The 15,768-nt window shown below is 39.5% G+C and overlaps 2 protein-coding genes across 4 annotated transcripts in view; one reads left to right on the forward strand and one right to left on the reverse strand.

The window, feature by feature from the left end:
• Nucleotides 1-15,768, forward strand: part of FBXL13 (F-box and leucine rich repeat protein 13) — a 133,619-nt gene that overhangs the window by 13,672 nt on the left and 104,179 nt on the right. For all 3 annotated transcript variants that reach the window (XM_036327617.1, XM_036327619.1, XM_036327618.1), the window contains exons 5-6: nt 9,001-9,096; nt 12,524-12,656. In XM_036327617.1, coding sequence (XP_036183510.1) covers nt 9,001-9,096; nt 12,524-12,656 — 229 coding nt within the window. The remainder of the gene's footprint in view (nt 1-9,000; nt 9,097-12,523; nt 12,657-15,768) is intronic.
• The window catches only part of LRRC17 (leucine rich repeat containing 17), a 30,297-nt gene continuing 28,628 nt past the window's right edge, over nt 14,100-15,768 (reverse strand). The window contains exon 4 of the mRNA XM_036327620.1: nt 14,100-15,205. Coding sequence (XP_036183513.1) covers nt 14,808-15,205 — 398 coding nt within the window. The 3' untranslated portion in view covers nt 14,100-14,807. The remainder of the gene's footprint in view (nt 15,206-15,768) is intronic.

Consider the following 15,768-nt stretch of genomic DNA (forward strand, 5'->3'; position numbering starts at 1 on the left):
TTAAAAGTTCTCATCAAAAGAAAAAATACTTGCAACTGTGTATGACTATGGATGTTAACTAGACTTATTGTGGTGATCATTTTGCAATATATACAAAGATGAAATCACTATATTGTACACCATATTTAACTAATATGATGTTAAATGTCAATCATATCTCATTTTTTAAAAAAAGAGGCTGGGGTGCACTAGACAGGGCTGTCAGGGAAGGCTTCTCTCTGCTGAATATTTGTTGAAAGAATTGAAAGAAAAATAAAGCCAAGAAAATGGGAGAAATACTTCAGGGCAGTTGAGTGGGTCAGTTTGGCTAGAATGGGGAATTTACGTTGGGAGTAGAAGATATAAAACAAATGATGGGATGGGGCTAAATCGTTGAGGCCTTGAGTGTCCACTCAGGAGTTGGGCTTCATCAAGTGGGCAGTGACATGATGGCTGACTTACAAAGCTGTTTTCTTTACCCTTCACCTGTCTTCCCTCTCCTCCCCCTGCCTTGTTTGGGTTGGGGGAGGGAGTTTAGGTAAAGTCTGAAGGCAGACGGAGTCTTCTCTAAGAAGGAGCAGTTGGGTTACACCATGGGAATGAAAAGGAAGACTCGTGCGAGAACCGAAGCTGAATTCTGGAACTAGCAGCCTGAAATGAAAGGGCGAATGAAGAGGCCCACAGCATAGCGTTAAGTCTGGGTGACTAGGGGGTGGGGAACTCAGAACTAATAACCTCAGGAGCAGAGCCAGCTTCTTTATTGATCTTAAATGCATGACTCACACCACTCACCACTTATTCCTGACTCATGGGTCCTGTCTTGCCAAGTGTTTTTCTTTCCATACCATACAATGTTCCATTGAAATGGTTGGTTGAGCCTAATTCAATTTAGCCGTTTACCATCTCTTCTAGATGGCTTGTGATCTGCATGGAAGCATTTACCAATTAACTCAAAAGTCTGTGCTTTATGTTCGGAAGACAACTCTCCTTTATTGCACTACAATATAAAGTTAATTAGGAGAGAGCTGTTACCCCTTCCCCCTTCCCTGTGCCTTCCCTGGCCCCACCATCTCTAATTTCTTTCTTTCTATTGATTTATTCCCTCAGGTCTATAAATGTATTCTACTCACCCTATTACTGTAAGACATTTCTCAACCCTCCTCCTCTCTTGAATTAATACTCTATTTTTTATCCCTATATGTGTTGTCAGACTTCTTGACTCTATCTCCAACTACTGAGAGGCCCAGAAAATGCTTTAAACAGTCTCTACCTGAGTGTTCCAAAGGCACAGGCCAATCCATCATTTCCAAAGTAGAACTCATCATTTCCTTCCTCTAACTGTCTCTCCTCTATCCTGTTTCTAAATGAGTAGTATTATCATCAACTTCACTGACCTAGCTAGAAATTGGAAATAATCTTTGACTACATTTTTTTAAACGTGTAATCTCTCTTACTTTCTCTTCTACATTCCCTCTGGCACTCATCATCTATCAGTGAGATTGTTATTAAAGCTACTTCCTTGAGCCTTTCAACATCAACTCTTGACCTTGACTCATTTTTCATTTGCTTACCCAGGGCTATCTTTATGTTTCAAAAGTCACATTTATTCATGTCACTTTGCTGCTTAAAATCTTTCTTTGATCCCCATCGGCTTTAACATGGCCCATAGGGCCCTTTATGTTCTATTTCCTCACTTCAGCTTCATTGTCTACCATTTCCCCTCAGGAATTCTTGGCTCTAGCCAGGCTGAGTTGCCTTTTACTACCTTAAATTTGAATTAGTAGACTGAGTAAAGCAGATGACCCTCCTTAATGGACAGGCATCATTCAGTCCACTGAAAAAGGCTGAGTAAGAAGGAATTCTCCCTATACCTGACTGCCTTTGAGCTGGGACATCTCATCATCTGCTGTCTTCTGACTCAGATGAGCCTGGAATTTCTACCTTTGCCTTTTCTGGTTCTCAGGCCCTGGACTCACATTTGAACAATACAATTGGCTCTCTTGGGTCTCCAGCTGCAGAATTTGGACTGCTCAGCCTTCATAATATGGGGAGCCAATTCTTTATAGTAAAAACACCCCCAAAACCAAAAAGAACCCCAAACCATATATTACATATATATGGTAAATACATATAAATCTATAAATCTATGTCTGTATATCTCCTTTTGTTTCTGTTTCTTTGGACTAATACAAGGACAAATGGACGAAGAAGAGAAACACCAGGGTGATCAGGGAAACACCAGGATGGGTAATTTGGCATCTTAGAAGCTGGAAGAATGGAGGCTTTTCATTTAAAAAATACAGCTCTAGCCGGTTTGGCTAGGTGGATAGAGAGTCGTTCCTCAGACTAAAGGATCCTGGGTTTCATTCCAGTCAAGGGCACATACCTCACTTGCAGGCTTGATCCCAGACCCTGGTCGGGGTGCATGCAGTGTTACAGAAAATCAGAGAAGAACCAAGCAACGCTTAGAGAGATGGAGTTAAATTTATTATTATGATTACATGCGGGCCCAGAGAAAAATGTCTCTAGAATTCTGGGCGAAGTCACACAGGAAGTTTTCTGTATTTATATTTTTTTATTCTCTTTGTCTCCCATATATGGGGTTCTGTTCTGGTTCCCTTTGCAAGTTCTTAAAGAACCCCTATGTGCTGGGGCTTTGAGACCTCAATCAAAGGCGTGGCCAGGTGCCAGCACTGATAACTTCGTCTGGGGGAGGTTTAATGGCCGCTCTGAAATGGGAGTAGTCTTATTTTCCTTATTATTTAAGCCAGCAAGCATTACAGGAGCCAAAATAGCAGGGTTAAAATGTCAAACAGCAGTTTTTATATAAGATGGATGCTTCAGCAGGAGGCAACCAAGCGATGTGTCTCTCTCACATCGATGTTTCTCTCTCTGTGTCTCTCCCCCTCCCTTTCATTCTCTCTAACATCAATGGAAAAATACCCTTCAGTGAAGATTAACCAAAACAATCAAACAAACACAAAACAATATAGATGCCAAAACAAAAACTAGGTCTACAGTAAATGGTTAATGTCATTGTCTTCCTGGGGTTAAAAGAAGGCCCTACAGAAAAAGTTCTTAAATTTAGTTTCTAAAAGGGTAATATTTGTTAAATTTGATTAATGGATATGTGTTTGTTATTAAATTCTTTCTCTAGATGCTTAAATGTTTCATAATGTTTTACTTTGTTTTGATCAGGATTTCCCAAATCTATTTGACCACATAATCATTTTCTTTCTTACAAAATATTTTAAAATTGTTTAAATTCTAAGTAACACATAGAAATATTGCTCTATATATCCCTGGGATTTGATGTTTGAATGCTGGATACATATGGAATTTATGTACAAAACAATATTTTGACTTTTAATGGCATTTGGAAACATACTACAATGTTTTTTTAGGATATTATATTCTAGGTATTATATGTTTCCTTTGAGAATAAGTTTATTTTATTTTTTAAATTTTAATAATACATTTTATTTAATCCAATATATCTAGATTATTATCATTTCTACACTTAACCAATACACAAAAATTGCCAATGAGATATTTTATATTCTTTATTTCACACTGTATTTGACATCAAGTTTTTAATTTATGCTTTTACAACACTTCAATTCTAACGCTAAATTTTCATCAGATATACTTAATCAGATATACAGATATGTCAGATATACAAATATAGATACAGATTGCATTTAGCTCTCATGTCACATCTGAAAAAGTATTCACACACCCAGATTGCTCCACGTGTAATTAAATGTTTTCCAATAACCAAATCAAGCTTCAGATTTTAAATTTAAATTAAATTAAAATTTTTGGTTCCTCAGTCATACCAGTCACATTTCAAGTGCTCAATAGCCACATGTAGCTGGTGGCTGTTGTGTCAGATAGTGAAGAACAAGTGTAAATTGGGAAAAGACAGAAGAAGAATACAGAGTGAAAAACTTGGACATTAATTAATTAATTGTTGGGTTTTTTTTGCCTTAAAATTCTATATGCATGAGAAAATGCTCACATTAGGTAAATTTTAGAATATCTACCATTGTAAGCATTAGAAATAGTACCACATTAAAATTAAAATTAATGTCTAAGGAATGTCCTACTTTGGGTAGGCAAAGCAAGATAATTGCTAAGAATAGTCCAGGTGGTGTATCAGTATTTAAAACGTTGAAAGAACATGCAGGTTAGCCATGGACTTGGGTCGTTCACTTGTTAAGTATTTTACTCTTTGGAATTCTATCCAAGTGGGATATGGTTAAAACGTTCCCTAACTGTTTGGAAGTGAAAGTGTTGTTATACTTTTTTTTGACACGAGATGTTATATAAAAAGGAATGATTGGTTTAAACAAGGAACAGGAAACTTTTGACCGGTCAAGGTTTCATTTTGAATGAGGAGAATGGCTTCATTATACAACTGAGGTTTACTTTTGAACACATTTAGCCTTCAAGTATATGGGTGTTTGCAGAATTTTCACATGAATATTTCTTAGGGGAATTTGTCAGCAAAAGTGAAGGAAATCATCATCACCTGTCAAGTAGTTTATGGAAATTGTCTAATAATTATGAGCATTTGGAAAAATGTTCCAAATAGTGTTTATATGCTGAGGACTGAATCTTATGCTGAAAGGTGTTTTATAAGTAAATAAACTCATTCTATTCTAGGCTGGAACAATCTATCATTCTAGAGTAGGGTAAAGTTTCTGTGGAAATTGTGTAGGGAAACAAATCCTAAATGTAGAAAACTAGAGTGTGAATCGCAGCTCTGTATAACTGTGTGTTACAGACCCAATGTTTGTGCCTACACCAAATTCGTGTGTTGAAACCCTAACCCTCAATGAGATGGCATTAGGAGGTGGGGTCTTGGGGAAGTAATTAGGATTGGATGAGGTCATGAGGGTGAAGCCTCCCCGATGGGACCAGTGCCCTTAGAGCAGTGGTTCTCAACCTTCCTAATGCTGCGACCCTTTAATACAGTTCCTCATGTTGTGGTGACCCCCAATTTCATTGTTACAAATTGCACATAATTAAAGCATAGTGATTAATCACAAAAACAATATGTAATTATATATGTGTTTTCTGATGGTCTTAGGCGATCCCTGTGAAAGGGTCGTTCGACCTCCAAAGGGGTCGCGACCCACAGGTTGAGAACCGCTGCCTTAGAGCAAGATGATTGCTAAGAATAGACAAAAGAGCTTCCTCTCTGCCTTGTGAGGAGACAGCAAGAAGGCAGCCGTTTGCAAGCCAGGAAGAGTACCCTTACTAGAAGGAGTTCAAAGTTCATCTCTTCCAACAGGCTCCTCCACCCCGTCAGTATCCCCTCAGTAACACACCCGATGCTCTCTCATAGTCAGCGGAGAGGAACCCTTCCCAGCCAGCCCGCTCTATTTTAGTCCTTCCTTGCTGCTTCTCCCTATGTGGAGATCCTTCTCCATTTGCAAGACAGGTGCTGATATCCCAATACCAACCTAACACCACAGGGAATTAAGGAATATATTTATTTCTCACCACGAACATTGCAAATTTGTTTCTGTTGGAACTTGCTTGTTTTGGAGAGCAGAGGGTTACAACATCTAAAAATCAGAGAATCTTTATGTCAGAAGGGACTAGCCTAGAGGTCTTTTCTTAGATAAAGCTGGAATCTGCTGATTTCCCCTCTCAGAGATCCTGGTTCTAGCACGTGAGGTCACATGAGAACGAGAATATTTTGCTGTGCTCCTCGTGCTTCAGATTATTGTCAGCAGCTCAGCTCCCCATCCCAAGAACCATCCCTGGTCCCTTGCAGGAGTATCATTCATTTGCGCCCGAGCCAGGAGGTGCGAGGAGTGGACAGGAGGCTTGACGAGTCTCAGACTCTAGGAAGACTCTTCTTGCAGCTGCCTCTGAGTTCCTTAACTGGAATCATATTCCAGCAGGGCTCATTCCAACCACTTAGAGGCAGAGCAGGCGTCCTTGCATTTGTAATTCTGCTTCCCACTAGGGTGCAAGGTTCCTCTCTCATCTTTCGTCCTCTTTGTTACATCCATTCATTTCTTTCGTGACATGGGCTTCCAGTCCCCTTGCTCACCTTATTAGTTGTTCATGGACCCCTAGATGTTTTTCCTTCCAAAGATTAAAATTCCCCCTGGCACCTAGCAGGTACTGATACACATTGAATAAGAGCATCGAGTAGCCTCATACTTTATACTTATACTAGAAACCGGTGCACAAAAATTCATGCCCTGGGGGTGGGGGGGTCCCTCAGCCCGGCCTGCACCCTCTCACAGTCTGGGAGCCTCAGGGGATGTCTGACAGCGCGCTGTCTGGCCTCCCTATGTGGGAGGCAACTGGAGGGCTGATCAGGGGAGGCACAGGCGGTGAGTGGCTGACCCTGTCCCCCCCATCACCCCTCCGCTGTTGCTGGTCACCGCACCCCACCCCCATCGCCGTCCCCTCCTTCTGCCCGCTGGCATGCACCGTGGCTGGCCTGGTGCCTCCTGCTCGCTGGCCCCACCCCCCACTGACCAGTCATTCCGCTGTTCGGTCGATTTGCATATTATGCTTTTATTATATAGGATATAGTTTCACTGGCATATAGTTTTCTTAAAACTTCTTTTTTTTCTCCTGTGCTACATCTTTCCAGTTTGAGGGTTAGGATGTCTTGCCCATGAGAATAACCATGCAGTGTTTGTCTATGAAATTGAATTAAAAATCCATACTCACCTGCCTGATGTTTTCCCCAGGTTTCCATGTTGGCAACAGCCTGTGTTTCTTATGGAATTGTTTTCTAGTCTTTGCAAGTATAAATGCATTTAACATTTAAAAATTCTCAATATATATTATACTACAATGGCATGACTTCCTAGGAGAAAGTGAGGTTCATGGTAATTGCACTTAAATTCTTTGCAAGGTTTATTCCACACTGAGATGTGAACACCTGCCTTTAAAATATTCCTGGACAATATTCTATGGAATTAGTAAGGTATGACTGTCGCTGAGTAGGTGCTTAACAATAAGTGTTAAATGAGCTAGTAAATAAATAACTCCCCACATATTGGAAAAGGCATTATATGGCCTTTTTGAGTAGCTCCTGTTTTCTCTACTATATAGACAAGAATGCAAGTGTACCTTTCAGATAAAAGTCTGTCTCCACTTATGTAAGAATCTAGCATCTCTATGATGTGTAGGATCCAATTAGATAGAACTTCTAAAAAATTACAGATAATATCCTGTTAGGATTTATAGTTGAAAATAATTTAATCACGTTGATGTGGAAAAGTAAACCCTTTAAACTCAACACTAACAATTACACAATGGCAGTACAGTCGGGGGTCTAGTTTTAACCACTTGGTCATGAATCACAATAGTAATTATAAGCTTCTAGGTATGGCAGAAGCCTTGAGAGATCATCTCATCATAGAGCCTCATTCTTCTGATGAAACAGACTCAGAGGAGTTAGGTCACTGAACTGGGTTGAATAATATCCCCCCCAAATTCATGTCTACTAGTAATCAGAACCCAGAATGTGATTTTATTTGGAAATAGGATCTTTGCAGATGTCATTAGCTAAGATGGGGTCACCCTGGAAGAGGGTAGGTCCTAAGTCCAGTGACCAGTGTTTTTATAAGAGACAGGAGAGGGAGATTCACACATGCCCAGAAGGAATGAAGACCACATGAAGACAGAGGCAAGGGTTGGAGCGAAGTAGCTACAAGCCAAGGAAAGCCAGCGACCGCCAGAAGCTAGGAAGAAACAAGGACACCCTGCTGTGCCTGCAGGAGGATGGCCCTGCCAACGCTGTGATCTCACACGTCTAGACGTCAGAACTGTGAGGGAACAGGTTTCTGTTGTATGAAGCCACCAGTGTGTGGTAGTTGGTTACAGCAGCCTTAGGGAACCGAGCTCGTGACCTTCCGAGGGGCAGTGGCGATTCTGGAATAAAGGTCCAGGAAATAAAGCCTCGATCCACCCAGAGCAGCTGTGCTCGAAGTTCTCCTGTCTACTTCGTGTGTTGGAGCTTACTAGGTCTTTTTTTTTTTAATTTTGTTTTATTGCTTAAAGTATTACAAAGAGTATTACATATGTCTCCTTTTATTTTTTTCCTCCCCTTGACCTTCCCCTGGCCTCCCCTACCCCCCAGTGTCTTGTGTCCGTTGGTTATGTTTATATGCATGCATACAAGTGGAGCTTACTAGGTCTTAATGAGTTCTCTTACAGTGTGCAGCCCTTAGGGCGTTGCTTCCTGCCTTTCTCTTTCTCTAAGTCAGGGGTCCTCAAACTACGGCCCGCGGGCCACATGCAAATACAAATATTGTATTTGTTCCCGTTTTGTTTTTTTACTTCAAAATAAGATATTTGCAGTGTGCATAGGAATTTGTTCATAGTTTTTTTTTTTTAAACTATAGTCCGGCCCTCCAACGGTCTGAGGGACAGTGAACTGGCCCCCTGTTTAAAAAGTTTGAGGACCCCTGCTCTAAGTTGTTCTTAGGCAACCCTTACACAAATTTTAGTATGTACATTTACCTTAATAAAGCTTATAGTAAATTAATACCTATACTTTCTTCCGGAATAATTACCAGAATTTAGGACACTCTCTAGTTTTAGAATATTAGTATTATCTGATGTTTTGTTCCACCTTGTGTTTTGTTTTGTTTTTTAAATATATTTTTTCATTGATTTCAGAGAGGAAAGGAGAGGGAGAGAGAGATAGAAACATCAGTGATGAGAGAGAATCATTGATCAGCTGCCTCCTGCATGTCCCCTACTGGGGATTAAGCCATCATGTGCCCTTGACCGGAATTGAATCCAGGACTCTTCAGTCCATAGGCCAATGCTCTAGCCACTGAGCCAAACCAGCTAGGGCAAGTTATGGTGCTTTAGATAAAATTCCTATCTTCAGATAAAGTTCCAGCACTTAGATCCCTGCTTCTGCAATGTATGGATTACATTATCATTATTAATAGCAAAAAATGCTAAGTGGAAGAGTTACATCAAAATTCATATTTTTCAAAATGACCTATTTCTTTCCTTCGTGTTTAGATTTTCTCCAACCTCAATTTAAAAGATACGATAATTTTTGGTCAAGTCTGTCATGCCTGGATGGCAATGATACAAAATAGCACATTGTGGAATCATGTAAGTAGTCACTACCTGAAGCTGTGTCTTTACTGTCATGTGCTGCTGAACACATGGGGATATGTCCGAGAAATGTGTCGCTAGGTGATTGTGTCACTGTGTGAACCTCACCGGGTGCGTGCGTTTACACAAACCTGGGTGGCGTAGCCCACTACACACCCAGGCTACATGGTATAACCTATTGCTCCTTGGCTGCAAGCTTGTCCAGCATGTGACTGTACAAAACAACATGAGATTAAATCAAGCACAAGAGAAAATGATGCAATTAAAATACGTGGCAAACACGAGACGTGAGGCTGCTGCCTGGCGTAACAGCAACCTGTTTTACAGCGAACTTTTTTTGTGTGTAAGTAGGAGTACACACTAAAATAATGATAAATAGTATAATAAGTACCTAAACCAGTAACATAGTCACTTATGATCAAGTATTATGTCCTGTGTGTAACTGCATGTTCCATACTTTTATATGACTGGCAGCACAGTTGGTTTGTTTGAAGCAGCATCACCATAAACATGTGAGTAATGTGTTACACCACGATGTGACCATGGCTACCATATCACCAGGTGATAGAAAATTTTCAGCTCCATTATAATCATATGCAACCACCTTCACACATGTGGTCCACCATTGACTAAAATATCATTGTATGGTGCATGACCGTATTTTAGTTCTTAAAAGAGAATGGACTGCTGTAAGCCAAATGCAGTAGTGACTGCCTTCCTTCCTCTCCCCTTTATGTGGCCACCAAGAGTAGGTGCACTTATTTCTCTTGTGCAGGCATGATGAGCCTGAAAGATGAGATAAAAAGGCAATGTTATTTTAAGAGATACATTATTAGTTTTTTCTAATGTAAATGGTAGAAATAAATTGAATATTATTTTTGGATTGATACAAAGTTCTATTGTACCTGTGAGGCTTACCAGTGCCTAACTCAGGATGCTGCAGAGATAAATGAAAACAATGCAAGTAAAGTTCTGAGTGTAGAGCCTGTATGTAGGGAGCATGAAATAAATATCAACTATATTATTTGTTCAAAAATATAACAAGGCAGCCCTTAATATGGCACAAAGGAAAAAAAAACTGAGCATGAAATAAGGCTAAAATACACAACACGTAAACAAAGCTTGTTCGATATTCTCCGTGTGTTTGCATGCACACAGACACGCGTCCACCTAGGCATTTTCTAAGATGGACTTCCTAGGCCGGTACCTCTGTACCCTTCCCAGCCTACTATTTTTGTACTGTTCTTGTAACTTAGAACATGCCTGCGTTTCTCAGTCCAAAAAGACATTGGGGAGAGGTCTCAGCCAACAACCAAAAATAAGCATGTATTATCCCTGATGACTTCTCTATTCTGTTTCATGGATGATGCTTTAATCTCAACAACTATGATCATGTATGCCATCGATCAATTTTGCAGTGGCAACATTTCCTCTGTTGCCTAAAGTTCAATCAATAGCTGACTTTGCCACTGCATTCTGACTGCTGATGATGGGAGGACTCATGATATCATGTGCTTAGACTCACCTATGAAAAAAAAGCCAGGGCCATTCTGCAGCAACTCTAAAACTTACACACAAAAACCAGCAGGAGTTGACAACATGTCCGAGGCTCTAGTGTGATAAGTCACCTCAACATTTTTTTTTATCCCATCAGAGCACCATTCCATTGCTTGGCTGTACTGTTGTGCTCTTACCTTGTGCCACAATGGCAAGAAGAAAATGAGCTTCTGTCTTGGGTAAGCCATAATGGCTAACAAATTAAGTATTCCTGTCTTAAATTTATTTTTTTCCCCAAAATATATTTTTATTGATTTTTTTTTTTACAGAGAGGAAGGGAGAGGGATAAAGAGTTAGAAACACCAATGAGAGAGAAACATCGATCAGCTGCCTCCTGCACTGGGGATGTGCCCGCAACCAAGGCACATGCCCTTGACCGGAATCGAACCTGGGACCTTTCAGTCTGCAGGCCAACGCTCTATCCACTGAGCCAAACCGGTTAGGGCTTAAATTTATTTTTAGTTTAAGGCAGTTACTCTCAAACTTTAGCATGTCTCAGGATCATCTGAAGGGATTGTTAAAACAAATTGCCAGTTGCCACCCACAGAGTCTCAGTAGGGCTGGCGTGGGGCTTGACAATTTTCATTTCCAACAAGTTCCTGGATGATGCTGATGCTGCTGGTCCTAGAACCACACTCAAAGAATCAAAGTAAAGTGGGGTTTAAAGTAAGAAATCTCCCCCCGCCCGTGTGGCTCAGTGTTGAGCATCAACTATGAACCAGGAGTTACCTCATGTTTCTATTCCTGCTCAGGGCATATGATCCCAAGTAGGTGGCGAGCAGGAGGCAGCCAATCAATGATACTTTCATCATTGATGTTTCTATCTGTCTCTCCCTGTCTGAAATTAATAATATATATATTAATAAATCTCTTACTTAGTGACAGATTGGGGTGTTACTTTTTTCCTTTGGAAAAACCTTAAAGAAGAAAAAAAATGAATTCAAATGGTCTGAAAGAGAAAGAATATGTACAATATTAATATGAAGACAAATACTTCAGAAGCCTGGCAGAAAAAAACAGCACTTCTACTTAGAGACCTGACTGGGTAGATGGAGCATATATGAGCACATGGCCATGAATAACAAAGCCAGGATAGGAATTTAAGTTTCATTATGTTCAGCAAATTTCCCTTTCCACAATTCTATGTTGCCTTTCATGTTCAATTACTTTTTTGCCTTTATTCGTGAATGCTCAATTGTGGCATAACTATAACAAGCATTTTAGCACTAAGAATTGCTTTGTTGAGAAGGCAAAAATTTGAATGTTTATAAACTTACCCTTTCAACTGAAAAATACTACTAATACTATGTTATCAATGTTATTGTTTATCAACTAGCCCTGGCCACTCAGAACTCACATACACCTCTGTGCTCTTCAATTTTACATACAATCAGCCAGGTCCATTCAGGCGATTTTCTCTAGAATAATGTCCAAATTATGACTTACGAAAAGGTCATTATAACCACACACTCTAAATTGTCTTTCCTGTGGTCAAGGACCCAGCATATACTCTGTGCTCATAAAACAAAAGGCAGACATATTAACCCAGATTGCATTGCCACTGAAGTGGGGGAGGGCAGCCTTGGGCTAACTTGAGATGATGGGGGTGTCCAGTCCACTCCAAGATAACTGATCGGGTTGGGGTGGATGTGAGGCTGCCAACCCTCACAGCTGTTGACCTGGACCGGACATTTTGAATTTGTTTGTAATTAAACCTAGGAATGACCATGAAAAACAACAAGAACAAAAGACCCCCAAATGAGTGATATTATAAAAAATGTTTTAGTCCTTGATGCTTTAAAAATATTTAAAAATTTTATATGCCTAAGATCTTTTTATTTCTTGATATCATGTTTATCCTTTTTAGATTGATTTTTCCTCAGTAAAACATACAAACATGGATAAATATGTAGTGTATACGCTGCAACGGTGGCGTCTCAATGTGCTGCGCTTGAATTTTCGTGGTTGTCCTCTCCGATTGAAAACTTTGCGATTTGTCAGTAAGTATGTTAATTACAACTGTGTTGCTTTCTTGTATTTTAATTAAACAAATGTAAAGAAAGGTAAAAAGAAAATGGAAACCTCGGTTACAGTCTTAGGCCATAAGAATGCCAATTACACGAGTATAAAAAGCTTATAATGTGGTCAGCTCTTACTGGATTGTATATCCTAGGAGTTGATTTTTTCTCTATTCTAATTGATCACTTTTTTTTGTGTGTGTCTAGCATGTGTTTATCTATATATCATCAATTTATCTCCTAACATAAATAGTAGAAGAACATAGTCTCATTTTAAAAGTTCTAACAATATATAGTAAAAGCAAAATTTCTCTCAAACTCATACACTTACTAAAAGATACTCAATCTTATGTTTTCTGTTTTTTAAATATGTATTTACATATATGTGACTAAAAAGACAGTTAAAATTTTTAACATGAAAGAGGCCATATTAGCTTATATTTTCCTTTGGCTCTTAGGAATATTTTCATGCCAATACTTATAGATCTACCAAATTATTTTATTATTATTATCTTTTAATTTACCTTTATTGTTGAAAGTATTACAGAAGTCCCCTTTCCTGCTCTTCCCCCGCCCACACCATTAACCCCCTTACACAATGAAATAATTACTCGGCCATAGAAAAGAATGAAATCTTACTATTTGTGACAGCCTGAATGGAACTAGAGGATAGTGTGCTAAGTGAAATAAGTCAGACGAGAAAGACAGATGCCAGATGATTTCACTTACATGTAAAACCTAAAGAATGATATAAATGAACAAACAAAACAGAAACAGATTCATAGATACAGAGAACAGACTGATGGTTGCCAGAGGGGAGGGGACTTGAGGGACTCAGTGAAAAAGGTGAAGGGATTAAGAAGTACAGATTGGTTATCAACTATATTTTACTTCCCAAAATAATTATTGGGAAGGAAAGCACAGCATAGGGAATATAGCCAATACTCTATAATAATAAAAGTGTAATATACTGATTAGACTGGACGACCTTCCGGATGAAGCCGGGGCTGCGAGGGAAGCCGGTGCCGGCAGCCAGGGGAAGGCAGGCCTACTCTTGTACGAATTTTGTGCATTGGGCCTCTAGTGTTCTAATAACTATGCACTGTGCCAGGTGGGTACTAGAAATATCAGGGGGAACACTTTGTGAAGTTTATGACTGTGACCACTGTACTGTACACCTGAAACTAATACAAAATAATATTGGTTTTCAACTGTAATAAAACAATAATAAAGCGCACTCTGCAGTCCTGCACAGCAGAAAGGGCTTTCAGTGGTTCTCAACCTTCTGCCCTTTAAATACAGTTCCTCATGTTGTGACCCAACCATAAAATTATTTTCGTTGCTACTACATAACTGTAATGTTGCTACTGTTATGAATCATAATGTAAATATCTGATATGCAGGATGGCCTTAGGCGACCCCTGTGAAAGGGTCGTTCGAACGCCAAAGAGGGTGCAACCCACAGGTTGAGAACCGCTCATGATTCACATCCTCTGCAGCCCCTCCTCATTTTCTGACCTGCCTCCCACATAATTCTCGGATTCTCTACTGTTGCTTGTGACAATTCTCCTTCAGGTCTAGCTTGACAGTTTTGCAAGAATCAACGAAGAGTAGCTGAGGATTTGGAATGCACAAGAATCAGAAATGGAAATTTATTCAATGTATAAGCTGACTTATTGAAAACAGGTGGGGGTGGGGACGGGGTGAGGATGGAGGGGAGAGAATGACATTCTATTATTACCAGGCATTGGTATCTTTTCATTTTGATTGTGTTTAGATAGGTCTGTACAGCTATCAAGAGGCATGTAAAAATGAACATTTTAAAAATTATTTTTAAAAAGCAGTAAAAACATTTATAACAGGACATTATGCAACTCTAATGTCATTAGAAGCCATCTTCCGCAGGCTACTAGTTTGGAATCATCATCAAAGGCTGCTCTGCAAAGAGGCAGGCAAACAGGATGAGAGTATTTCCTTGATGACTCTCATAATAAAAAATAATTAAAGAAACCTTCCTTTAGTTGGATAACCCTGCATAAATAGGCAACACAGTTAATCAAAATGTAAACATGTGGTTTTTTTGACACCAGTACAGCAAATATATAACTACTTGCAACTAGAAGAATCTCTAAATTATCCCACTATAGTGATTCTTACACTTTGCTTCTTTGCTGCGTGCTCCCTATGTATTTTTTCCCACTCATCCTCTTCCGTATCCTGGTCAAACGTTTCAGGGTACGCTGGTAATTTGTCTTTGGGACATTCTTCATAGTAACTCCGAACGTATTTCCCCACAGACCACCCCTTGTATTCTTCAGGCATTTTGCATTCCAGGCCGTTATAGTGGACGTTGTAGTGGTGCTTTAACCAGTAGTAGAGGTAGTGGATGTTGTAGTCACATCTCCAAGGGTTATCTCTGAGCCACAAGAGTTTCAAAAAGTACAAGTCTTCTAATACTCCATAGTCAAAGTTTTGCAGGCTGTTGTTTGATAAATCTAACTCTTCTAAATGTGTGAGTCCTAAAAAAGCAGCTAGAAACAGAAAATATTTATTAAACCAATGAGTAATTTATTGGGTTAAATGCAATTGTATGCTGTTTATAAGAACAAATATGTTAAAAATAAGAGACTTAATTTATCCTGTTGAAAAGAAAATATTTTATCCCCTCCTTTTTCTCAGAGCACATACTTCAGAAAACTTGTAATGCTAAGTACTTTCTCCTCTCTTTGAAGTGTGTACATATCCTTTAGAAGACTAAGGCCTTTTGTCAGTTTTATGAGTCATAATGTCTTTCTCAAGGACCTGGGAGCCCCCCTCCTTGAAATGTAATCATCGAGAAAGATAGCACCCCTCTCTCCCAGTTTCTGTGGGAGGGTAAGAGCCTTGTTCTAAGTTGCAAAACTACCTCTTGTCATAAAGATAAAAGTTTGTTTTCCCCTTGATAAAGCCAATTCACTAACACAGTTGGTCACCTCAATCACCAGGTGAAGTTAGGATTAACTGTGTGTGACAAATGCTGCTGTCAAGTCCTCTTACTCGAGGACTAGCTGTCACTTATCCTGACACATGTATGCATTGGATTGTATCTGCTTGG

This window comes from Myotis myotis, unplaced genomic scaffold, assembly GCF_014108235.1.
Source record: "Myotis myotis isolate mMyoMyo1 unplaced genomic scaffold, mMyoMyo1.p scaffold_m19_p_11, whole genome shotgun sequence".
NCBI classification, from domain to species: domain Eukaryota; kingdom Metazoa; phylum Chordata; class Mammalia; order Chiroptera; family Vespertilionidae; genus Myotis; species Myotis myotis.